The 25778-nt window shown below is 38.9% G+C and overlaps 2 protein-coding genes across 2 annotated transcripts; both read right to left on the reverse strand.

Annotated features, from left to right (window-relative positions):
• Positions 1-15397: 15397 nt before the first annotated feature.
• Positions 15398-19140, reverse strand: LOC131316636 (receptor-like protein 6). Its single transcript, XM_058346067.1, has 3 exons — positions 18934-19140; positions 15882-18814; positions 15398-15747 (listed from the first exon to the last, which is right to left on the reverse strand). Exon 2 carries the CDS (start codon positions 17775-17777, stop codon positions 15882-15884), a length of 1896 nt encoding a protein of 631 aa, XP_058202050.1. The 5' UTR covers positions 17778-18814; positions 18934-19140; the 3' UTR covers positions 15398-15747.
• Positions 17937-25388, reverse strand: LOC131316996 (receptor-like protein Cf-9). The gene is made up of 8 exons (XM_058346579.1): positions 25212-25388; positions 23978-24274; positions 23789-23867; positions 23090-23630; positions 22279-22333; positions 18215-18814; positions 18083-18154; positions 17937-17987 (listed from the first exon to the last, which is right to left on the reverse strand). The coding sequence occupies exons 1-8, from the start codon at positions 25386-25388 to the stop codon at positions 17937-17939; spliced, it is 1872 nt and encodes a 623-aa protein (XP_058202562.1).
• Between the last annotated feature and the right edge of the window lie 390 nt (positions 25389-25778).

Consider the following 25778-nt stretch of genomic DNA (forward strand, 5'->3'; position numbering starts at 1 on the left):
TCTTAGTCTAAGTGAGGAATGCCCTGCATATTTTGGGTGACTTGGAGCTTTCAAACTTTGAAGTTTGGTTTCAGCAGCCAAAAGACAAAGAATGGAAATTGGTATCGGGGGATCTAGGGGATCTAGACATTGGTATTTTGGTTCTTGATATAGCTAGTGAGTATGGAAATAAAGGTAAGAGCTTGGGTGGTGGCAAGTTGTGGTGTGATGACGGTGGCTGTTGTCTTGTTGCGGCGGCAGTGAATGTTGCATTTTGTTAGGGTTAGTTTTGGTTCTAGGCTAGGCATGGCCCAATTTTTTGGGCTGAGCCTTTGAGGTGTGGGTCAGGCTCATATGCTTTTAGGGTTTTATTTTTTGGGGCCTGGCCCGTTTGGGTGTGTTTGGGCTTTGCCCCAACATTTTTATTTTTTTATTTTTTTCATCTAACCCTTGGTTGGATTTTCCTCCCCCTCTCCCATCTTGATGTACCATTTGTCAAGATTTTTGAATAAAACTTTTTTTGCCGATCAAAAAAAAAAGAGCACAACATGGCATCTTTTAGATGAACGATAACGAGAGCTCCAAAGAAGTAGTCTCAAATAATAAGGATCAAGGGTTCAATGAATAATATCAACAAACTAACGAAGTAAATGGCTCAACAAATAGTATCCACAGGATGAATAACGGATTAATGAATAATATGAACAATAATCGAATCTCCACAATAATTATACCAAACAATGAGCCCAATAATATTCGAACGATGAACGACGATAAACGGTAGTCTAAAGAGGAACGTACCATATCTTCCAATCACCAAATACCAAATGCCAAATATTTTCTCAGGACTTAACCCGTTGGCCGGATCCAACACCGTACATAGAATCACCACAAGATGGCGCATGGGACCTTTTCCCTAAGCCAATCCAGAGTAGGGTCACAGGGTATTTCACAAGTCTTCTCCCTATCCGTTGAGCACTAGAGTCACAGAATATTTCACAAGTCTTTTCCCTAATGGCCAAAGTCATCACGATATCTCACGGATGGGTCTTTTCCTTGGACTTTAACAAATATAAACATAATCCATGGTCCCAACACATAAGAATGACGGCGAACCAGAGTCACCTGCAGGATTATTCCCCGTGTCGTTGCATAGTCACAATAATATCATGGAGTCAATGAATCGACGACAATAAGAGTAAGGGCAATCGATCAATCACAAATATTCTCAATTAACCTCGTATGCCAAAGGGTACGGCAATTGTCAATAATTATGAGAGCAATGAATAAGAATAATTATCATCAGATCACAACGAATAACGAATTGTCAAGAATAGATTGGCTCAAGAGGATTCTAAAAGAATGGATCACATGCTTAATCACTTACCTCGATCAGAAAGATAGATCGCAAAATGGATTGCTCAGTACTCTTCTAGTCCTCTAAATAAAAATAATGAATGTACGGAAATCAATTCAATGAAATTGACTACTCTAGTGACCAGTGAAACTAATAACAATATAATTACTATTAATATTGATCCTCCTTAAGTTAACTCCCGGAACAACCTTATGGTTAATCTCTCAATTCTCTCATCTCGACACACGCACACACTACACATGCATACAGGTTCATAATATACTTATATATACATATTAACACATACATAATTTAAGTAATTTTAAGTTCCTTTTGCCCTTGTCCATGTCCTTTTAATCTTTGTAATCTTGCGGAGATTAATAAAATTTTCTTTTGCCGATAAAAAAAAAAAAAACACATGCACGCACCTCTCTCCCTCATCGCTACCAAACAAAACCCCACTGTCATCAACCAAAATCCATAATTCTATGCATATCTATAACTATAAACTATATATACCTGGCAAGGATAAAAGAGACGATGAAAACATGAAGCTTACTGGACGATTCACTGATCTGGAAACTACCAACAAACTCTCAACTGCGGCTGCTCTTTTACACTCTCCTCCCCAATGTATGGAATAAAATAATCCTACTTTTCAAACGTTTCCTCAACCTAATAAAATACTCACGTTCAAACTTAAAACTTATCTTGTCTAATTACACAATCAACCCATCATTATTCTTCATGTTAACTAATCACGCTTGCGGGGAAACCATTCCTAGTTTAACCAACTTAGGGTTTTAAACAATACGTCTAACCAATGCCAAAAATAAGCAGCCCAACCATATATATAACATACACAGAGCTGCTACACATTATATTTATAAAATATACATATATAAGTTATTCGAGTTTAGGAGAAACTATAAAATAACCAAGTAGACGATAATTGATAACTCCTTTTTTAGTACGAAGAAATTTGAAAAAGAAAATAAAAGATTAAATTATTTGCGTCAAAAATAATTTTTTTTTAACAGAAAAAGTGGGATGTCACAGCCACGGGTTGCCTCGCCAAAGATATCATGTAAGAATAGAACGCTAAAGCATAGATATTGTTGTGAAGCAACCTCAATAGAGAGAATCCGATATGTTGACAAAATTCGTCCAAAAATGAAACTATTAACTCTCGTTTAAAGAGAGACAAAACTCTCACAGATCAAACGAAAAGTCAATTTGGAGAGATAGAAGGAAAAAAAAAACAAAGAAAGAAAGAAAGGGAGTTGGTAGTACCATGGCCTCCCCCTACCGTCGCCGCACAAGGATATGGAACCCACGGGGGAGAAAGGAAGGGAGAAGATCGAGGAGTTGTGGTGGCTAGAATTGAGAGAGAGGAAGAGAGACGGAGAAGATGATCTACACACATATTCTTGTCAGCAGGGTAATTCCAAGGTCAAGAATTAATCTTCCAATAGTACGTACCTTCCAATCTTGTTTCTAATTCTCGATTTATTGTCCCCTTTTCAATTCTCGATCTCGTGAATGATATAGTTGGAATGGCCTCGAAGCTATGGTGTCCCTGGTTATTTTGGGGACACTGTAATTCTGGGGATTTTGGGGGTTATGCCTTTGTAAGGCCTTGGTTATACATATCACTGGTCTTGGTTATACTTGTAATGGTTAGTTATACCAAAAATTACGGTGTCCCCAAATGGCGGGTGGACACCGTAGCATTTCCCAAAACAATTTAGGGAATCTATTTCCAACTAATTAAAAGTGGCACGAGACATTGAGATCTACGTGATTATAAAAAGTAAGTGTAGGGGTTCGGTTTATCGAGATCTTGACCATAAGGGAGTTCTAGTTCCTTCCTCTGCTGCTCCGCTAGCCCGCCGTCGGACCTACAACAAATCACTAGAGTTGTAGAAGCTTAATGACCCTCCAACGATCAAATTAAATCTAGGAAGAAATGTGTAGGTCTAGGCTTATGATAGAATGGCATACCTTTTTAAGTTAGAGTCTCTTTGCTTTTATAGACCTTGTTTTGCATGGCCTTCAAGCAAGCGCGTGAATGGTACGCTTGGATAACTGCCTCGGGTGATGTCACATGTGACAAACGGGATAAGGCAGTTACGGAGCTAGCACATGACCAGGTCACACCCTAATGATTATCCTTCGGACATAATCGTTTGGGCCCCCTGTCATGATTGCCTTTCTTCATGCGGCCTCAGGGTTCCCGGGTCAGACATGCTCCATGCCCTTTGATAGCGACAGAGCCTGGCCTAATGCCTCTTATCGAGCGATGCTCCGAAGGGATCCTGGGGAGTCTTCGGTTCTTATGCTCGACACGGAACCGGGAAAATCCACTTGGTTGCGCCAAGTGCCTTATGGCTCAGTGAGTGCACCGTGCCATATTTCCGGGGCCACTACAGTAAGGAATCTTGCTTTCTCCAAATAATCTTTTCCAATGAGCCTATATTTGAATCACATTGGTCATTCTTGGTTAGCTCATTAGTTTTGGTTGCACAGTCATAGTTATTGATTTGATTGGGTTCAACCAAAAGAAAATAAATTAAGAATACAAAAATATCCACGTGGTTGTGCCCCGAAACACTGAAAAATCGATCTGTATCTTCATACCCATTGATTGTGAATTTTATAAAATGTGGGGTGGAACGGGCCCCGCTCTGATACCATATGGAAACTTTATATTCATCTCAAAGCCAATTGGCAATGAGTGGAGAGGTCTCAGATGTTATTAAGTGATCACCCATTCCACTCCCAAGCAATGTGGGATTCAATTCCTTAACAAATTCCCTGATGTTGACTTGAAGACTCAATGTGCATGGTATCTATCTTCCAACATGACTTGATATCCAACCTAATAGAACGACTAATTTGGAATAGATCTCATCCACCGTTTACTAGCGGGGATTCGATTAAAGTCGAGACAAAGTTCGTAAAGACTGACTCAATAAAAAAAACTAATATATAGTGTGCGCATGGTAGACGTCTCAATGCACTTGATTGAGAAGTAAAGTACGCTGTTGGTTAAACTTCAAGCAACACCCCTCTTGTAATTATATGCAACAAAGTATGCGGTATTTTGCGAAGTGTCCTTAAAATCTTTGTACAAGTTACTATACCTCTTCAATAGTCGGGGACAAAGACAATCTAGGCTTTTGATATGCGCTTCTAAATATTTCTCTGGAAGGGTGAGCCTAGTGCAACGATAACGTTTCTCAATTGTGACTTGGGGGTCATCAGTTTGAATTGCGGAAACAGCCTCTCTGTTTGCAGGGATAAGGTTGCGTACATAAATCCTTCCCCATATCACACAATGACAGGAGTCTCGTACACCGAATTTGAAGTTGTTTATGCGCATGCGCCTTGTGCTTTTTATTACTCGCTGATCATCTTCCTACTGTGTTTGGGTTTTGATGGTTATAGAACAAAGCTGCTGAAGCCGTTCAGACTGGTGCCAGTGTTGCTGACGCCGCTAACAGTGCTTACAACTTCGGATCCACCACTGCAACTGCGGCCGACTCTTGGACACTATCATGTGATGTTACAATACTTTCATCAAGCACATTTTTGTAGGCTTCATACGCCTAATACTGAATGCTATAAAAGTGTGTGGTGAATAAGGATGTCAAGGTACCGCAACGTGAATTACCAAAAAAAAAAAAAAAGGGACCGCAATGTGGTGCCCAAAACCACCAAACAATTTTCTAGAGCAACGGTATTATGCGATGTTATCGGTCACTTATTTGAAGCCAAAATATCAGTTGTGGCTTGGAAATCCAAGATTAATCCCACATGCATAAATGTATGTTTCATTGTCCACCAGTATTTCAATACCAAAAAAGATAAAAGATAAAAAGTATCGGGGCTGATTATCTTTTCCAGAAGGTAGTAGTTGGTCTTCTTCTTTTTTTTCTTGACAAACGAAACTTTTATCACTCCCTTAAAATGTTGTACTCCAAGTGTCGTAAGATTCTATCAAAGAGCCCCCCCAGGGGCGGAAGTAAAGCGGGGGCACAATGGCATGGACCAACTCTGGTTTTCATTTTAAAAAAAAAAGCGAGACACAAAAGGCCGGAAATTCAAGAAAAAAATCATGTTGACAAAACGCCAAGTTTCATCTTGATAGATCGGTAAACTATTTTTTTATATGTGTTGACAAATGATTACCGTTATAGCATGAGAATTATTTTAACCTTAGAACACGTATACCTACTCGGATGTTAAATATACTCCCTCTGTCCCATTTTTATTTTCCATTTAATTTTCAATTGCATGTCATTTTTGAATTGATTATATCTTTCATCTATAATGTTTTTCATAATTTTGAAAACTTTATATTATAAATCTATAATTGAGATCTATTACACAAAATTCATATTGCATATTTTTCAATATCCATACTAAAAAATATAGACAAAAAACATAAAAGAGATAAACAAAATAATAAACAATGAAAATGGGACCGAAATAGTATTATTTTATTATTTACGGTTGGTCTGTTTAATTTTAGCCACCCACGAACTTGAATCCTTGCTCCATTCCTAATCCCTCCAGGGTCTCCAAAATCTTTAGAAGTTCAACCCTAACTGAGGAAGCTAGGTAGGTTATAGTAGCATGAGTAACCTCTCAAAAATCTAACTTCGCTCGTATTGATTTCCGTGCAACCAAAGTCCTAGGCTACATTATTTCCCCACTTCAAATCCACATTCGATCTCCTCCATAAAAGTTAAAATTTAAAACACCACCCAATTTACAATTTGGGCAGATATTTGCTCAGTGGAGAATTCCTCATCTCATTTGGGATACTCCATCCGTGAGAGCTTCAGAGTGCAAGTAAATTCAGGTAATGCTACGGTGTTCTGGGAACATGTTTGGTTGGGTGAGTTACCCTTGAAAGAAGAATATCCTAGACTGTTTTCATTATCTTTTCAAAAGGAGGAACTGATCTGTAATATGAGGGGTGACAATGCTGGAGGATCTTGGGACCTTCTGTTTAGGAGAGGCATGACTGGGCGAGAGAAAGGAGAGATGGATAACCTAAGGCTGCGACTTCAACAGGTGATGTTAATCCAAACAAAGCCTGATGAGTTAATGTGTCGGTGGACGGGGGATGGTAACTTCACTGTGAAATCAGCGTATGGCCACTGGGAATTGCTGCATGTCCCATTCAAGTAATGCTTTTCTGGGTTCTATTTGGAAGAACTTAAGCCCCCCCAAGGCAATGCACATTATACTTCTCCAAACATAAATCATGGTTGTGAATTCTCAGATGGACAAACACAAAATCCATCGCCAAATCCCCCTTTGGAGGACAACCTAATGGAGTTCGAAATGATCGGTTAGTACTTTAGAACAAGATATTTGATTAAACCTTAATAGAATATACTTTCCACAAATGCCTTACCCTATATTTGTGAATATGCCATTCATAGGACAACGACTGCGAGAGGTCCATCTTTCCCAACCACATGAATTGCGGAGCATGGCAGATTGCCGATTTTGTCGAGCTAAAAGGTTCCAAAACGAACCTCCAACTTTTTGCTACCTCAACAGAGAAGTAGTTCTGACAAGCTCATCTGTCCCATTAAGCCAACGAAACTTGTTCACTTCTCAAACTGTTGAAGCTTTGGAATTTTGCAAACACATCCGTACCATAATAGCACCTTCGGTTTCACATCCTTTGGCGTCACATTGGACAAAGGACTTGCTAATTCAACAGAAGGAGTTTACACATTTCGTGCACAAGGGCAAATTTATCATGAACTACCATCCTTGATTCCATCATCTACTTCTCCTTGTTACTTCCAACTATACTTCTATGATACTGATAATGAACTCCAAAATGGCTTAGACATTATGGAAAACAAGCTGGACAAAAAGAAATAACCTCCCACTTAACCCACACATTGTCCGAACACTAATGGATGTGCTCTCTACAAACCCTTATGCCATATTTCTTAGGAGACTAGACAATGTTCCTTGGATTCATATAGAATACGCATAAGGACTGACGTCAAGCTCGACCAAAGGGTTTACAACTCCCCATCAGCTGACTAGGTGGCTGCAATATGGCTAGAAGGAAATAATGCAACTGTCTTTCATGAATGTGACATTATAGTGCACTTAAACTCTGGACATGAACATAGAGTGCAACACTATTATGGTTGCTATGATCCGTTGCAATACCCGTTTTTATTTCCTAAAGGTGAGGTTGGATGGCATCAAAATATCCTTACAAGAATTCAAGGTCGCACTTGTAACGCCCCAAGCAAACCACTGGCCCAATACCTTGATTTTGATCCACAAGTCATACCACATGGCCCAAAAGCTCAAGCACAAGGTACTAGTAGTAACCCACAAGGTTTGTTATATGTCCAAGATCATCCATGTAGACTTCCAATATGGGATGGGGTGTTACAATCTCCCCAACTTTATAGCCTCGCGCCCTCGCGAGGAGTTGAGCACTATAATCACCAATACAAATCAAACCAACAACCAAATCAAACCAAACTCCAAGGCCCACATGGTCGTGCACATGGATGGCTTTGATACCCACAATTGTCACACCCCAAAAATGAGAAGTGACCGGCCGTGAACCATGAGGCTAATCCATGGAACATGCAGCCTGAATAAATCAAAGTAACCAAAAATCAAATGATCGCTTTTTCATTATTAATCAAATCAAAAGCCAAATATGTCTCAACATAAACATGGGGCACAACCATCCCATGAATCAAACAATACCCAATAATCCAACAATAATTAAAAGAATTTGTTATTTGACAATTGTTTCAAATGCGGAAGCGATTTTTAAAATAAAACTAGAATGAGACACCTAAGGAGGTTAACAAAAAAAAATCCCCGAGATGCCGCCAGAGGCCTTGCCTAACTCCCCAACTTGCCTGAAAAAGAAGTTGGAATAAATCCGTCAGCTGACGAGCTCAGTGAATAGCAAATATGTATAATAAATAAAGTTGAAAGTGGGGATTAAAATAATTTACCATTAAATCATAATTTGACATACGAGGTGTCCCATAGAATAATAAATTAATCAATGAAGCATTTAACCAAATAAATATTCTTGGTGATGATCACAATAATAACTCCATCAACAATGGGGAACCACAATCAAACAGTACCATGGCCAAAATAAATCTCATCAAAATTGGATCCAATATTGAACTTAGAGTCACCGGGGTTGGCAGCCAGTGGTACTTTTCCCTAAGACAATCCGACGAAAGAAAGCTGTTGAGCATTAGGGTCACCGGCCTAACACGGTCTTTTTCCCAATGGCCAGGGTCACCAACATGAGAAGGAATAATTTCCCTGGACTTCCAAAATAAATGTTTCCATTAATATCCACCAAGTTCTCACCAAAAAGAATATTAATAATTGATCTCAGAAAATTCATCGCATGCCAATTTATAGAACTTATAAACAGTTTTGAGTCTCCGAATAACATTCATATAAATTTCTGAAGAAAATACTTTTAAGGGAAACAGAGAACTTTCGAAAATACGTAACATACTTAACTACTCACCTGGGTCCAAAGCTAAAAGCAATCGAACAACGCAAAAAGAGGCTAACCTGAACAAGATAACAAATCATGAAATGACCATCTATTCAAATATACACTACGTAATACAGAAAACTGCCTACTAGTACCATAAAATAAATAGAAAACTAGCCTAATCCTAATTACTACCCTTCAGTTAACACCAAAACTACAAAACCCAATTCATGCCTCCAATTCCAAGAGCAATTTAATTCACCCGAACCACCACCCATGCACACGACACATCACCATCACCCTAAGCACAAATCTTGACTCCTGCTCACACCCACATCTCCCACAATATCCACCACCACTCCAATAAGTCAAATAGGATTAGAAGGAAAACCATTGGTGCCAAACCCGTGAACGACAAAGAATAATTAGGAACGGCAAAAGCTCAATTAACCTCACATTAATACCATTGTCTTGTACCTTCCAAAAGTCCAGCCTTACCCCAATCCACGGGCGACAAACAATAGAAAAAGGTACAGGAATAAAGGGGTCAAAAATCTCTTACATGATCACAAACCAGCCGAAGTCAAGCGTCCCTGCGGCTTCTGCTTTTCTCATACAAAGTTCTCTCAAACTAAAACCCTAATAACGTTGTAAATATCTGACTAAGTACAACTCCTAAAACTACCCCCTAATAACGTGATACCCTAAGCTATAGCTAATTAGTATTAGATGGAACGTAACACAATTTATAAAATTACCATTTGGTTCCACTATTTTATCCAACGTCAATCTCATACCCCAAAATATTACAATTGTGTCAACAATATCCATAGCGTGCACAAAATAATTAGTTGGGACCCAATCATAACACCAATTAATAATGACAATATAAATTATTAAAATAAACGAAAATGCTAGGCCGTAGCAGCACTAGCAATCGTGCATCAGATACGTAAAATGATCCGTCTTTTCAAAGTTTCAAATCAGCTGAAGATATTTTCAGACGAGAACAAGACGGTACCTAGCTTTTCCTCTTTCTTGCAATTTGAAATTGCATAAAAGTCAATTGCATACTTACCAATTACGTTTGTGCTTTTAATTTGTAAAAAAACACGTGCGAGGCATGTGCACCTTTGGGAAATGCAGCTTATTTGGTATTACACATTTTGTACATTTGTTGATGGTTCAAATACAAAGAATTAAGGTATCATGTCGGGAATACTAATGCTATAAGTTGCAAATTAGAGATGACGATCCTTCTGTTCTACTTCTATCTGGTCGACTCTTGTAGCAATATGTTGTTGACATGTATATAAAACTGGAAAATACAAGGTTGGACTATTTCCGACAGAAACAGTCAGGTTTAAGGGCTGAACTATATTAAGGGATTGTTGATCGTGTATTAGCAGGAGAGAGCAGAGGAAGCCTGGTGGGAAAAAGAGTTGTATTGCCCGGATCCTTTGTTGGTGGCCTGAGAGATATGCGTATCTTAATGCAATCGCATTCGTCCAGCGCTTTGGAAAGCCAGACCTTTTTTTATCACAATGACCTGTAACCCTGATTGGAAGGAGATCAAAGACTCCTTAAAACAAGGCCAACTTGCACAAGATAGGCTAGATTTAACCGCAAGAGTTTTCCGAGCAAAGTTGCAAGACCTAAAAATTAGCATTTTAAAAAGTGCATTTTTGGAAAGGTGGTTGCACATGTTCATGTCATTGAATTCCAAAAAAGATGTTTGCCTCATACTCATATGCTAATCATTTTGAAGTCAGCGTGCAAGATTACCAGCTCGGACAAATTTGATCAATTTGTATGTGCTGAAATTCCCTATCCAAACCAGTTTCTTGATTTGTATGAGAAGGTTGCCAAGCATATGATGCATGGGCCTTGTGGAGTATTGAACAAAAAAACCCCCTGCATGTGTGGTGGCAAATGCAAATACCATTACCCCGGTCTTTTGCAAAGGAGACGGTGCAAGGAGAGGATTCTTATCCAATTTATAGGAGAAAGAAAGGATTCCTTTACAGTTAATAAGTGTGGTGGTTCGTATCTTATAATCCATATATCTTTTGAGTAGAACAATTCTGCACATTTGTTTGTCCTTCTACATTCATTTATTTTTATTTCATCTTCTACTAATAACAATCGCATTCAAAATGTAATATTTGTCGTGCTTATTTGTTTCGTTGTAAAGAAAGATACAACTATATTTTGAGAACAAAGTAGTGAAGAATTAGTTCCTAATCTAACCCCAATATCACTCTGATAAGGTACATTAAATCCATCCCAAAAAAACGCAAGGAAGAAATTAAATTGGGTACCCCATACGAAGAATTATATGTTGGAAAAAATACCCACGTACAACGCACGTGACTAAACACCAGCGCAACCAAGAATGATAATCTTTTCACGGGCTTGCCTTAGGAAATTATTAATATCTGTAAAAAAGGTGTCCATTAATACTAATTGGACATCACTAAACGTAAGAATTAGAGATTGTAAACCAATCTCCGGCTCATTTTGGATGTCCTCTTTGGGTGCTATATCTTCTAGGGTGAAATTAAACTCAATTTGTACCTGTGTATGTTAGGAGTTAGAAACTTGGGTTCATCTAAAACCAAGGAACTTGAAGCAAGATCAAAAAACAAGTAGCAAATGGAAGGATGCTGGGTGCAGAAATGTAACCACCACGGCTTCTATTATTATTCATGAAGAGGTGCTATATTGAAGGTTTAAAAAGAAACAAGGTAAACCTTGGGGAAAGAACCACGTGCAACACGCACGTGCCCAACCACTAGTTCTATAAAAGTATAGTCCCATGGACCAACACCAAACCCGGCGCCATGATACTGCGTCCTACACCATAAGATTGAGAATCTATACATATCAGATGTACATTTGTTTAATCAGAACAAAATTTAATTGAATACCTAATTATTTGTGATCCTTGCCCTAGCGGTCCAATTCAATAATCACATCCAATTAAACGTGGGTATTGAAATGGTCTTGGTATCTCTTTTTCTTTTTATTTAATTGAAAATGATATTTTAGCCTCCAATATTGTTGAGAGAATGAATATGTATCAACTCATTTTCCACCGAATTAGGTCCCACTTTATTTGGTGGCTAAACAAGGGCGTCATATATTTGCTTGTGATGGTAGCTGCAGGGGTCTTCGCTGAAAGCCAGCCTGAGAAAACAAACAAAATACCTCAATTGCAGATGGAGCACTAATATCCCTACAATATTAATTTGCTGAATTGAAATGTGTCCTTTAATTTGTTGTTCGAGGACATAATCAACTTTCACTCCAATGGGATTAGCTGTCCTAAATTCTACTAGTAGGAAACATCCAAGAAGTGTCTGCCAGTAATATATATACTGCTGCTGAAGGTGTTGGAAATATTCGTTAAAGTTTCTGTTTAATTAAAGCTCTCTCCTTAGAGAAGATGCAGATGCGTCCCCTCTTGCACCGAGTTAATCCGTGTTCCACTCCCACGATACAACTCTAATCTAGGAAGCTTTGTGTGTAACTAAAGCTTTTTTTTTTTTTTTTCTCGGCAAATGAAACTTTTTATAGAACTCGAAAGGGTTACATCAAGGGAATACATCCTAGCTCATAGAGCCTAGAAGCACCAAAAGAAAATACAAACACATCCAACCGATAGTTGGATAACACACCTCAATCTAAATTACAATTTTAGTATTCGGATACCGTCTAGGAAGACCTTAAACTCTTCCACCGTATAGACCTTGATGTAGAACTTGGCCTTCATCCACATTGCGACCCTAGTTTTAACTACATCTCCCACTTCCCAGGCCTGTTTTGCTGAGTTGTTGAAGATGTAATCATTCCTCACCAACCATAGGGACCAAAGTGTTGCATAGAAGCATGCTTCCCAAATATGTTTCTCCAAATTGGAAAATCCATTTGCAAACCACCAACTTGCTAAATCCGGAACCGAGACCGGGCACACCCATTTCATATTCCACCACTCTAATATTATTGACCAGACACTCCAAGAGAATGGCAATGGAGAAATAAATGCTGATTTGATTCAAGATGCATAAAGCAGAGAGGACACAAGGCTAAATGAATTTTATTTATCACATTTCTACTAAGAAGTTCTGACCTGGTAATAGCTTTTTCCTTGACAGCCAACCAAGCAAAACTCTTCCTTTGACGATTGCGGCGCCAACTGATTTCATCTTGGCCAAGGCAATCCAAACCTTGTGTCTTTGTTTGGTTTAATGTGGGTAACTGTGCTTTTGTCTTCCATGCCTTTTTTTCCCAAGTGTCTGTACTGTTTTAAGGAGCCATTGGAGGGGAATTGCTATTCACAACCAAGCCGAATGAGGCTGGGATTTGCAGAAAAGGGTTTTTTTTTTTTTTTAAGATGGTTCAAGTAAAGTCTTTGTGTATCATTGATTATAGCATCCCAACTTTGACTGTTGTTGTTTTATTGCTCCTGTCATGTTCAGCATCTTCGATTGGCCCTTACAAAACCATCTGTCAACCCAAAGAGTTCAAAGGCACATTTTGGCAAACAGTTGGTGTGCGGAGTTATGGTCTACGGAGTTGTTGATATTGGTGGACAGTGTCGTTGGTAGGGGAAGTGTTTGCAAATTACTCAAAGGTACATTTTGTCAAACAGTTTGTAGGCGAAATTGTGGTCTACAGAGTTGTTGACATAAGTGACGCAGGGAGGAAAGTTGAATGAATGCCTTATCTGTCTTGGACTTCTATTGGGATGCACTTGAGTTCACTCCAATATGTTGTTGTAGTTGGAGCCTTGGTCGTCGGCTGGCGGCGTTGGTTGTGGAGAACTCGGGCTGACGGAGGGAGGCTGTAATGTTTTTTTTTTTTTTTTTTTTTTGGGGGGGGGGGGGGGGGGGGGGCTGGTGTGGTTTTGTATGGTAAAATGGTTGGAGTTTTGCATTATAACAGTTGGGAAGAGGTGTGGGGGCGGGGCAGAGATTACTTGTAAGGGTGAGGAGAGGCGTTTGTGGTTTTGTCTGGTTTAATCGTTGGGTTGTTGCATTGTAACGGTTGGGAAGAGGTCAGATCAGGGGAAAAAAAATAACGGTTGGGAAAAGGTGTAGGGTGGGATAGAGATTACTTGGTAGTGGGAGGGGCATTTGTGGAAAAGAAAAAGTAGGAAACACCTTTGTACTTTTAAAAGTAGCAGTAGTATAGATAGATTATAATATATGTTCACTACGATTAGACGAATATAGGGCCGGGCATGTCATATTGTTAGAGCGAATTATTGCGTCTATATTGGTGAAGTACTACGTCACGACGTTCTCAAAACTGTTCTTCCAATAACTGAAATTGTTGCAGCGTTATGCAATTTCAAGTAAGGCAATGTAAAACAGTCCTTATGTTCTATCCGTTAAAATAAATTTTGCGTAAAAATGTCACATACTAATCATGAGGAGGGTCAAATAATCACCCTTTTCGCTATGCTATAGCTACATGTTCATGTGCTCACAAGAGGCATCCATGATGCCTAACGTGATTACCAGATTATGTTGCAGTCCCCACACATACATGTCAGCGTTATGCGATTTCAAGTAAGGCAATGTAAAGCAGTCCTTATGTTCTATCCGTTAAAATAAATTTTGCGTAAAAATGTCACATACTAATCATGAGGAGGGTCAAATAATCACCCTTTTCACTATGCTATAGCTACGTGTTCATGTGCTCACAAGAGGCATCCATGATTCCTAACGTGATTACCAGATTATGTTGCAGTCCCCACACATACGTGTCAGCGTTATGCGATTTCAAGTAAGGCAATGTAAAGCAGTCCTTATGTTCTATCCGTTAAAATAAATTTTGTGTAAAAATGTCACATACTAATCATGAGGAGGGTCAAATAATCACCCTTTTCGCTATGCTATAGCTACGTGTTCATGTGCTCACAAGAGGCATCCATGATTCCTAACGTGATTACCAGATTATGTTGCAGTCCCCACACATACGTGTCGGGTTAATAGAATTGTTAATTCTGGAGATCAGTTCCACTCTTTACTAAAGGAGTTCAAATTGAAATCGGGACAAAATTTCATATGAATTGACTCAATTTGAAAACTGAGAGCATGCTGGTGGTAGGCAAAACGCAGTATTACAGTTGATTGTGAAGTCCAGCACTGGCCTTTTTCACTTCTGTTAACAATTTGTCCTAACCATGCTGGGCGCTTTGGACGCACCGCAAATGTGCAAACAGGCTAGGGGTTCAACAATACTTTGATATTTGCTCTTCCAATTAATTTCTTTACAATTAACTTAAGGTAGCGTTGAGGGTATATGTGGAGTAGAGTTGTTTTGAAAACAACAACATAATTTTCATCATAATCGGGAGTCATGTCATTATATTGTCGAGTTTTGGGATACGTCCTAGCCTACTAGGTTTGACATTTACAGAGAATGAACAAACGGGAGTCGTAGTCAGAGTTCAAGAAGAGCTAAAGAAGAGTAAAGAGAGATGGAAAGGCCTTTCAGGATATGTCACAAACTCATTGCAGAAGCTTTTCAGGATATTGGCATTTCACTGTCTTTTGCAATAAAAACAGGTGGAGAGTTCCTAGTACAACAGTCCATACTAATCATCTAAGAACAGATACTACATATGCAAATCGTACATAAGCGATACATGACAAGACCATGAGTAATAGAAAGACAAAAGCAAGCAAGAACAAAGCTCCAGGAAGGTCTCTCTTAGAAAGCTTACAATACTGCAACTATTCACTGCTAAAACCTGCATATCCTCAACACCTGGCCCTTTTATGGACAGAACTTCTAGCCAAGATGGGAGAACAAGCACAAAAGTAAGTACTGAAGAAAGAACCCATAACTTCATTGCCAACAACTGCAAAACCAATTTCCGCCCCAAAATGAAGTTAGAAATTTTGCAAATGATAGAATATATGATGATTACTTCGCGAAAGCTAATAGCAAAAAGATGAGTAAAACAAAGTGAGAGAAAGGATGTTGCTTTCTTACTTAGGTTCTTCGGCCCTTCCTTTTCTGCTTCTTCTGAATCTTCTTTCCCCTCCCAAAGGTCTCGACAAACCATTCGTGATACCTCCTCGTCAGAGTTATCCCAACAACCAGCCCAACAACTAGCCCACTTCCATATCCCAAGGCTATGACCATCAAATAAGTACCTCTCGAAAACTCAAGATCGTGACCTCGAAATAGAGGCGGAGCGGTCATTGAATTTTTGCATGACTTCGACAATGGGACACCACACAATCCCAAATTTCCATCATATGAACTATTTTCGAATGTATCAAATTGTTTCCCTTGAGGTACAGGGCCAGTGAGTCGATTATGAGAAACATTTAAGAATGATAGGAAAGTGAGTTGGGTCAATTCCCCGGGGATCTGTCCAGAGAGCAGGTTTTGGGCTAGGTCCAACGACTCCAATTCTGTCAATTTCGCCAACGATGCTGGGATAGTGCCAGTAAGTTTGTTGTTGGAAATGTTTAGAGATTGAAGCCCACTGAGACTTCCAAAGGATTCTGGAATTTCCCCAACGAATGTGTTGCTTGATAGATCAACCACCACCAAGGCACTTTGAATCCTCTCATATATCCTTTTTGTCCCTTTGTTGACCACTTTCATTGAGAACTCATAAGTTATACTCCACTGCCAGAATTGTGCCTCATGAGTTGTTGGACCGGCAAGTGTCTTATATTGAACAATTGGAATTGCATGCATATATGTCAACTTTCCTTTGTTGATCATTTTCATTTCATTCCAGTTACGGATGTAATCTGTTGGTAAATTGCCTGAAAAGCAATTGCCAGAGAGGTCAACTATCCGCAACTTTGGAAACGTAGAATTGTTTTTGGGATTCCCAATATTGCCATGGAATTTGTTTGATCCTAGAAAAAGAAGCTCTAACTTAGGAAGAGCTCCCAACCAAGAGGGGAAAGTATCTTCAATCTGATTATTCTGAAGAATGAGACACTCCAGCATTACGCAATTTGCCAATGATTTCGGCACCGGCCCCTTTAGCTGATTTTGACCTAAATCAATCATCACCAATTGGCTATTCACTGTGAATGTTGAAGGAATATTTCCGTGGAAACTATTGTAACTTAGATTCAACATGAGAAGATCCTCGTTGGAACTGACCAAACATGGAGGTATTGTGCCATTTAAATTGTTGTTGGACAAATCAAGCAGACGGAGAGAATTCTTGTGGCATATTGACTGTGGAATTGCTCCCGTCAATGCATTATCGTGAGCATCATAAATAACAATGCTTGGTGGTGGAATAGGAAGCAATCCTTGAAACTTGTTAGACTTGAAGTCAAAATATTTTAGAAAAGGCCATGGGACAATAGCCGGCTGCTGGTCAAAGCCTGTTAGAAAGTTCTGGTGAAGGTCGACAATTTCCATTGTTTCTTTACTCGAGTTCCAAACCCATGTTGGTATTTTGCCTTGAAATTTATTATTGTTAAGAATTAACATCTGCAATTTATCTTGAAATCGTAGAATGCCAGGGAACTCGACTAAGTTGCATGACCCCAATCCTAGAATTTCAAGCTTTGGATGAGTACCATTGGTACTATTTTTGTCGAGCACTGTTAGATCGTTGTCCTCTAATAGCAATGAGACCAGGTATGGGAGTTTCATAAACATGTCTAGCTCCACTATACCAGTGAAGCTGTTAGAATAAAGACTCAAATAATCAAGACGCTTGAGTTGAGTGATTGATCTAGGAATTGTGCCATGAAAGTGATTCACTGCAAGTTCTAGAAATGTTAATTGGGTGAGGTTCATGAACCAAGATGGAATTTTACCGACCAGGTTGTTTTCGCTAATGAATAAATATGAAAGTTGGGTCAGGTTTGCAAGCGACAGTGGGATCTCACCTTGTAAATTCATTCTGGGTGCATACAAGTGAGTTTGAGTAGCTTCCCTGGCGGTAAAGGAAGTGGTCCTGCGTCAAAGTCGTTGTTGCCTATTTGAAACTTAGTTAGTTGTGATAGGTTTGCCAACGACGAAGGAATCTGGCCACTAAACTTGCACGCATAAAGGGACAGGTCAGTGAGCCGAGTTAGATTGCCCAAAGAAGATGGAAGCGTCCCAGATAAACTAGTTCGACTCAAACCCAAATTAAGTAAGGATTCAAGTATACCAATTGAATCTGGGAGCTTACCGTACAAGCCCGTGCCCCAGATACTCAATGCCTTAAGGCGACTGCTACTTTGAAATTCAGGTAGAGAGCCGTTGAGATTTTCGTTCGAAGCTGCCTCAAGAATCTGCAATTTTGGTAGATGAAAAATGTCCATTGGAAATTCACCATACAATGAACAACTTACAAGATAAAGAGTTGTCAAAGAGGATATATTTGACATGACACTTGGCACTGAAGAAGATATGTTCACCATAGAAAGGTCAAGAACTTTCAGGTAGGTTAGATTTTGAACTAGGTCTCTTAGACTGGGTTTTTCAAGTTTCAAAAGACTTTCAGAATACCAATCCATTTTAAGTGAAAGATCCAGGATAACCAATTTGGAAAGAGATGAGATTTCTGAAGGAATCTGACCAAAAAATTCAGAGTTGGATAGATTGAGACTTGTTAGCCCCGAAAGATTTCCAATTCTGGACGGTATTTCAGAGAAATTAAACCTATTATCGGCAAGGTTTAGGCTACGAAGGTGGACAAGGGCAAATAGGCTGCTGTTGGAGTTAATAGAACCGTAGAGAAAGCTACTACTGAGGTCGAGACCGATCACATGACCGGTGTCGTGGTCACACTCGACGCCATCCCATGAGCAGCAACCGTTGCTCTTTCCATCAAGTAGCTGCCATGATTCAAGTTTTGGGTAAGCAGAAGTGTCAAAAGAAGCAGACTTGTCGATGACAAAATTATGCTTGAACTGCAGCAAGGCTCTGCTCTCATTTTCAGGGCATAATGGCTGCGTATAAGAGGAAGAGTAAGTTAATATGACAAGATTTAAGCAACACAAAATCAGGTAAATGCGAAGATACAAGCATGAGTACTCCATGATGTATGTATATAGCCAAAGCTAGTTACCAAATCTTGGATGAGAAAGCTTGCTGCCTTTGATGTTCTTTTATAGTTGGGTGTTGGGACTCATCTGCCGTGATAGCCCACACAATGGAAAAGTCCACAGATCGAGATGAGTTGACCCCTTCTATTGCAATCTTTGTGGTAGGCCCAAAATCAAATCCCTTAATTTGTAAGTCAAGACCTGTCCCTGGTCCCTCACTCCGTATCTAAGTCACTTAATCTTTCTGGTATGATTCTTTCACGCTCTCGCTTGCATACGCCCAATATGTGACTTCGGTCAATTTGCTCCCTATGGTTGGGCTTTGTTAACCTGAGCCCGGACTGAACAGATTAGAAGTGCCAAAATTTAGAAACCTTCGTCGAGGCGAGAGTACCGGCTTAATTTTCCAATCCAAACTAATAAATGTACAAACAAACAATTCAGCAGCGGAGTTTTCCAATATTGTATATGAGCCGAAAATTTCTAGGCATAAAAAAAAAACTGCTTTTTTATTTATCTTTTTATTGATTTAAGAACTGCTTTTCCAATATTAAGATGTATTCTCTGTTGAGAGAACCGGTTTCAATTTTCTGTTGGATGTAATTTCTTTTTTTTTGTTATTTTCCTTTTGTCATTTTCCTTGTTCTCATCTTCCTAATGAGGCTTGGATATGACTTTTAAAAACTCTCGACGTACCATTTGTCAAGTTTTAATAAAATTTATTGCTGATTAAAAAAAAAAAACCTTGCATGTCAACAACGTTGAGATAAACCTCTAAATTGAAATATATCTTGCCTTCTTCGATGTCTTCTATTAGAATGTAGAACAGCTAATCATATTAGAATCAAACTTGCTTGTGTCCTAAAAAATTATAATCGAAATTTTTTTTTGAAAAAAGACGAAAAAAATTGACTTATTGGCTTATTTTTGTCTTTATTCAAAAAAATTAAGTTTCGATCGTAATGTTTTACTTTTTAGATTTCTCTCGTCATGACAATGCAATAATCCCCAAAAAATTGATAAAAAACTAACAAATACGGAAAAAAAATTGAATAAGGACAAAAAAATAAATCAGTTGGCTTATTTAGCCGAACGGGAAGACCAATTTAATACCCATGTTTACTTGTCAAACAAGGAGGCTAGCTGAAATCACAGCCTATGCGAAATACTGGCTTTTCCAATCCAAACTAATGAATGTACAAACAAATGTCGGATTTGAGCCAAAAATTTTACAGTCCTTCACAAAACAAGGGACTGTTTCTCTACCAAATTTCGCCAAGAAGCTGCTTTTTTATTTATCTTCCTATTGGTTTATGAACTTGTCAACAATGCTGAGATAACCTCGAAATAGCAATATACATCTCGCCTCTGACACTTCTTCGACGTTTTTGGGTACTGTAAACATGCATTTGTAACTCCCAATCTGTAGTTGTTCGTCCGGCTTGTGGACAACTACTCTGCCCCCATGGGGTTCCGTACTCTCTAATGTTTAGGCATCTTCCGTCCTTCAGATCAATAAACTTTCTCCTTTTTGACGAAATTAAAAAAATAAAATTTTCTCTACGTTGTGCATTTAAGCTCCTATTATATGCAATGTTTAATTGCGTTTGTGGTTGATTTTTACTATATAAAGGCGGCTAGTGCACAAGGTGATTGTGTGATTTTATGAAAGACTTGCCATGTCTTACGTATATTTTGAGAATATGTTATATGTTTACGGTATTCTGAGCATACGAGTGGCTCTTTGATTCACGTGGAAAGCTTTAATTACATACAAAGCTTCCTAGATGAGAGTTGTATCGTGGGAGCAGAACGCCGATTAACCTGGTGCAAGAGGGGACGCATCTTTTCTAATGATGAGAGCTTTACGCGTGCCTCGATAAGTTTTTTATATTATCACGTAGGACAGCTAATCACATTAGAGTCAAGTTGACTATGTCCTCGAACAACCAGAGGACAGATTTCAATTCAGCAAATTAATAAGGGATATTAATGCTTTCAGCGAAGACCCCTACAGCTACTGTATACACAAGCAAAATATGAAGCCCTTGTTTGGCCACCAAATAAAGTGGGACCTAATTCAGTGGAAAATGAGTTGATATATTTATTCATTCTCTCAACAATATTGGGGGCTAATAGATCATTTTCAATTAAATGAAAAGAAAAAAGAGAGACTAGGACCATTTCAATAGCCACATTTAATTGGATGTGAGTATCGAATTGGACCGTTTAGCGTAAGTATCACAATTAATTAGGTATTTGATTAAATTTTGTCCTGGTCAAACAAATATACATCAGATCATATGCATAGATTCTCTCATGGTGTAGGACACAGTATGATGGGGGTTTGGTGTTGGTCCATGGGACTATACTTTTATAGAATTGTAGTATTTATCTTCACTACGATTAGACGAATATAGGACTGGGCATGTCATATAGTTAGAGTGAATTATGACATACGTCTATACTGGAGAAGTATTATGTCACGACGTTCTCAAAATTGTTTTTCCCATAACTGAAAACGTTGCAGCGTTATGCGATTTTAGGTAAGGCAACGTAAAGGAGTCCTTATCTTCTATCCCTACAATTAAATTTCGTGTAAAAATGTCACATACTGGTGATGAGGAGGGTCCAATGAAAAAATGTCACATACTAGTGATGAGGAGGGTCCAATCAAATAATCACCCTTTTGGCTATGCTATACCTACGTGATCATGTGCTTAAATGAGGCATCCATGATTCCTAATGTGATTACCAGATTATGTTGCAGTCCCCACACATACATGTCGGGTTAATAGAATGATTAATTCCAGAGATCAGTTCCACTCTTTACTAATGGTATTCAAATTGAAATCGGAACAAAATTTCGTATGAATTGACTCAACGTGAAAACTGAGAGCACACGGGTGGTAGGCAGAACGCAGTAATATAGTTGATTGTGAAGTCCAGTACAGGTCTTTTTTCACTTCTGATAACAATTTGTCCTACGTTACTATATCACTGTTTACTTGATGATATAATAACGTATACTTATTAAATCATAAAATTTTTGTTTTTCAAAACAATCAAAAGCCACAAGTGAAACCAAACCATAAACTAAAATAAGAAACCTCTGTTTGACATTTACAGAATGAACAAACAGGGGAGTAGTAGTCAGAGTTTAAGAAGAGCTAAAGAATAGTAAAGAGAGATGGTATAAGGCTTTTCTACTTTCGCCCGAATGGTGTCACAAGTTACAAACTCATTGCAGAAGTTCTTCAAAATATTGGAATTTCACTGTCTTTTTCATTAAAAATAGGTGGAGTTCATAGTACAACAGTCCATACTAATCATCTAAGACCAGATACTACATATGCAATCGGACAAACGCGATACGTGACAAGACCATGAGTAATTGAAAGATATAACTGCAATATTATGTAGCTACAAGGCGAGCAAGAAACACAAGCTCTGGGAACATCTCTTAGAAACCTTACAATACAATACTGCAACTATTCTACTGCTAAAACCTGCATTTCCTCAACACCCGGCCCTTTTATGGACAGAACTTGTAGCCAAGATGGGAGAACAAGCACAAAAGTAAGTAATTGAAATTATGCAGAAGCGTTCAATCTACTCCTTGACGGGGGGTAATAGGAGTTTTGATAAAAATTACCAATTTAGAGAAAGATTAACAGATAAAAAAATTATATAGCTGAATGGGTTGATTATCTCGATTAATCCAAACAAAAACTCAAGTAGTGCAGTAGAATAAAATGGAGACAAGAGACGCACGATTTACATGAAAAAACTTAGGGTCCTAAATAACTCTAAGTCAAAACCACGGCCTAATACTACTTGCTTTATTCTATTAATCAAAAAGAAGTACAGATTGCAAATGAAATACTCGTTTTGAACAACCTCGAAAAGTGCCAATATATCTGATAGTAATGAAGAAAGAACCCATAACTTCATTGCCAACAACTGCAAAACCAATTTCCGCACCAAAATAAAGTTAGAAATTTTGCAAATGATAGAATATATGATAATTACTTCGGGAAAGCTAATAGCAAAAAGATGAGTAAAACAACGTGAGAGAATGGATGTTGCTTTCTTATTCAGGTTCTTCGGCCCATCCTTTTTTGCTTCTTCTGAAACTTCTTGCCCCTCCCAAAGGTCTCACCAAACCATTCATGATACCTTCTGGTCAGAGTTGTCCCAATAACAAACCCAACTACTAGCCCACTTCCATATCCCAAGGCTATGACCACCCAATAAATACCTCTTGAAAACTCAAAATCATAATCTTGAAAGATAGGCGGAGGTGGAGGTGAGGTCATTGAATTTCTACATAACGTCGACAATGGGACACCATACAATCCTGAATTCCCATCATATGAACTATTTTCAAATGTATCGAATTGTTTCCCTTGAGGTACAGGGCCAGTGAGTTGATTATGAGAAACATTTAAGATTGATAGAAAAGTGAGTTGGGTCAGTTCCCAAGGGATCTGTCCAGAGAGCAGGTTTTGGGATAGGTCCAACGACTCCAGTTCCATCAATTTTGCCAACGATAATGGGATAGCGCCGGTAAGTTTGTTGTTGGAAGTGTTTAGAAATAGAAGCCCACTGAGAGTTCCAAGGGATTCTGGGATATCCCCAACGAATGTGTTGCTTGAGAAATCAACCACCACCTCTCGTATAACCTTTTTGTCCCTTTGTTGAGCACTTTCATTGAGTACTCATAAGTTTTTCCCCACCACCAGAATTGTGCCTCATTAGTTGTTGGACCGGCAAGTGTCTGATATTGAATGTTTGGAATTGCATGCATAGTCAACTTCTCTTTTTTGATCATTTTCATTTCATTTCAGTTGTGGATGTAATCTGTTGACAAATTACCTGAAAAGTGATTGCAAGAGAGGTCAACTATCCGCAGCTTTGGAAATGTTGAATTGTTTTCGGGATTCCCAATATTGCCCTGGAATTTGTTTGATTATTCTGAAGAATGAGACACTCCAACATTGCGCAATTTGCCAATGATCTTGGCACCAGCCCCTTTAGCTGATTTCAACCTAAATCAATCATCACCAATTGACTATTCATTGTGAATGTCGAAGGAATATTTCTGTGGAAACTATTGTAACTTAGATTCAACGTGAGAAGATCCTCACTAGAACTGGCCAAACATGGAGGTATTGTGCCATTTAAATTGTTGTTGGGCAAATCAAGCATACGAAGAGAATTCTTGTGGCATATTGACAGTGGAATTGCTCCCATCAACGCGTTATCGCGAGCATCATAAAAAACAATGCTTGGTGGTGGAACAGGAAGCGATCCTTGAATCTTGTTAGAGCCATGAGATGATAGCCGGCTGCTGGTCAAAGCCTGTTAGAAAGTTCTGGTGAAGGTCGACAATTTCCATTGTTTCTTTACTCGATTCCAAACCCATGTTGGTATACAGCCAACGCTAGTTACCAAATCTTGGATGAGAAAGCTTGATGCCTTTGAGGTTCTTTTATAGTTGGGTTTTGGGACTCATCTACCCTGATGGCTCACACAATGGAAGAGTCCACAGAGATGAGTGCAACCCTTCTATTGCAATCTTTGGGGTAGGTCCAAATTCAGATCCCTTAATTAATTTAGGGATATGCTCTCACGTGCAATAGAGATATGTTGTTTGTCTTGTTAGCAGAGTTTCTGTGAAGACCTCTGTAGCTATCACATGTAAAATACGAGGCCCTGGTTTTGCCACTAAAGAAAGTGGGACCAAATTCTTTTCCAAGTGAAAAGTGATTTGAGATTCTCTCAATATTAATTGGAGGCTAAAAGATCATTTTCATTTCAATACCCATGTTTACTTGTGAAACTAGGAGGCTAGCTTGTTGCAACTAGTATGACAGGTTAATTCTTCAGCAGTACCTTCTGTATTGTAGTTGCATATCTCAATGCAACATTGCTCAACTCTCTGATGGCATGGAAGATTAATATGGTACCCGTCGAGCACAAAGTCAGATTCTTTTGTACAGCGAAGAAATTTTATAAATCACTTGTAACGGATACAAAGATTATAAGCAGCAAGAGCGAGCACGGCATCACAACGGAAGCGAAACATCCCAACGAAGTGGGCACCCAACTCTCCCGACAATCATATACCACTCGAGCCCCAAAGGATGATTACAAGGATGTCAATCAAAGGGAACAAATTACAAAGTACATAAGCAAAGAGCACATAGTAACATAATTACAAGGAATATGGTGACAGCCAAATGCAGAACAAGGAAGAGATCCTTGTATTGGCTGAAAAAAATCTAGTGTCTCAAACATTCATATGTGGACTTGAAGTTCGCAGCAGCAGTAGTAGCAAATCAAAGCAGCACAAAATGTAATCAGGCCGCCTCAAGAATCCAAAACAGTTCAGAGCAGTGATGAGAATATTATCCAAAGCAGTATTACATCGCGACGTTATCAAAACTATCCTTCCAATAGCTAAAATTGCCATAACGTTATGCGATGGATTGGTTTGGTTATTTTCCCAATTACATACGATACATAAGCCCGTCGTTATGTTTTACCCGTAAAATTTCGGGTAAAAATGATTACATTACCACTCAGGGGGAGGGTTGAATAGTCACACTTTTAGCTAGGATATGATATCTTCGTGTGCATGTTTACAAGAGGCATGATTCCTAATGTGATAATTACCGGATGATGTTACTGTCCCCACACGATTTAAGGGTGTTTAAACTGTTATTAAAAGAGCTACCTAGCCATCTCTGCTAGAGTGCTGCCCATCTCTACTGGAGTGCTGGGTTGGATCAATCCTCTGTTGAGCTGCAATCTTCGTCCCCCTGATCCTCGTCCTTGTACTGCTCATAAATTAGTTGATCGG

The sequence above is a fragment of the Rhododendron vialii genome, chromosome 2a (assembly GCF_030253575.1).
Source record: "Rhododendron vialii isolate Sample 1 chromosome 2a, ASM3025357v1".
Lineage (NCBI taxonomy): Eukaryota > Viridiplantae > Streptophyta > Magnoliopsida > Ericales > Ericaceae > Rhododendron > Rhododendron vialii.

What these genes read in the sequence shown, in the direction of transcription:
- LOC131316636 (XM_058346067.1), bottom strand. Translation starts at nt 17,777, where the DNA reads ATGAATTTACAAGGTGAGATCCCACTGTCGCTTGCAAACCTGACCCAA.
- LOC131316996 (XM_058346579.1), bottom strand. Translation starts at nt 25,388, where the DNA reads ATGGCAATTTTAGCTATTGGAAGGATAGTTTTGATAACGTCGCGATGT. An exon ending in TCACAATGAATAGTCAATTG is followed by an intron (nt 23,868 to 23,977) that starts GTGATGATTGAT and finishes AACAAATTCCAG; the next exon opens with GGCAATATTGGGAATCCCGA. An exon ending in CTTTGACAACTCTTTATCTT is followed by an intron (nt 18,155 to 18,214) that starts GTAAGTTGTTCA and finishes CCAAAATTGCAG; the next exon opens with ATTCTTGAGGCAGCTTCGAA.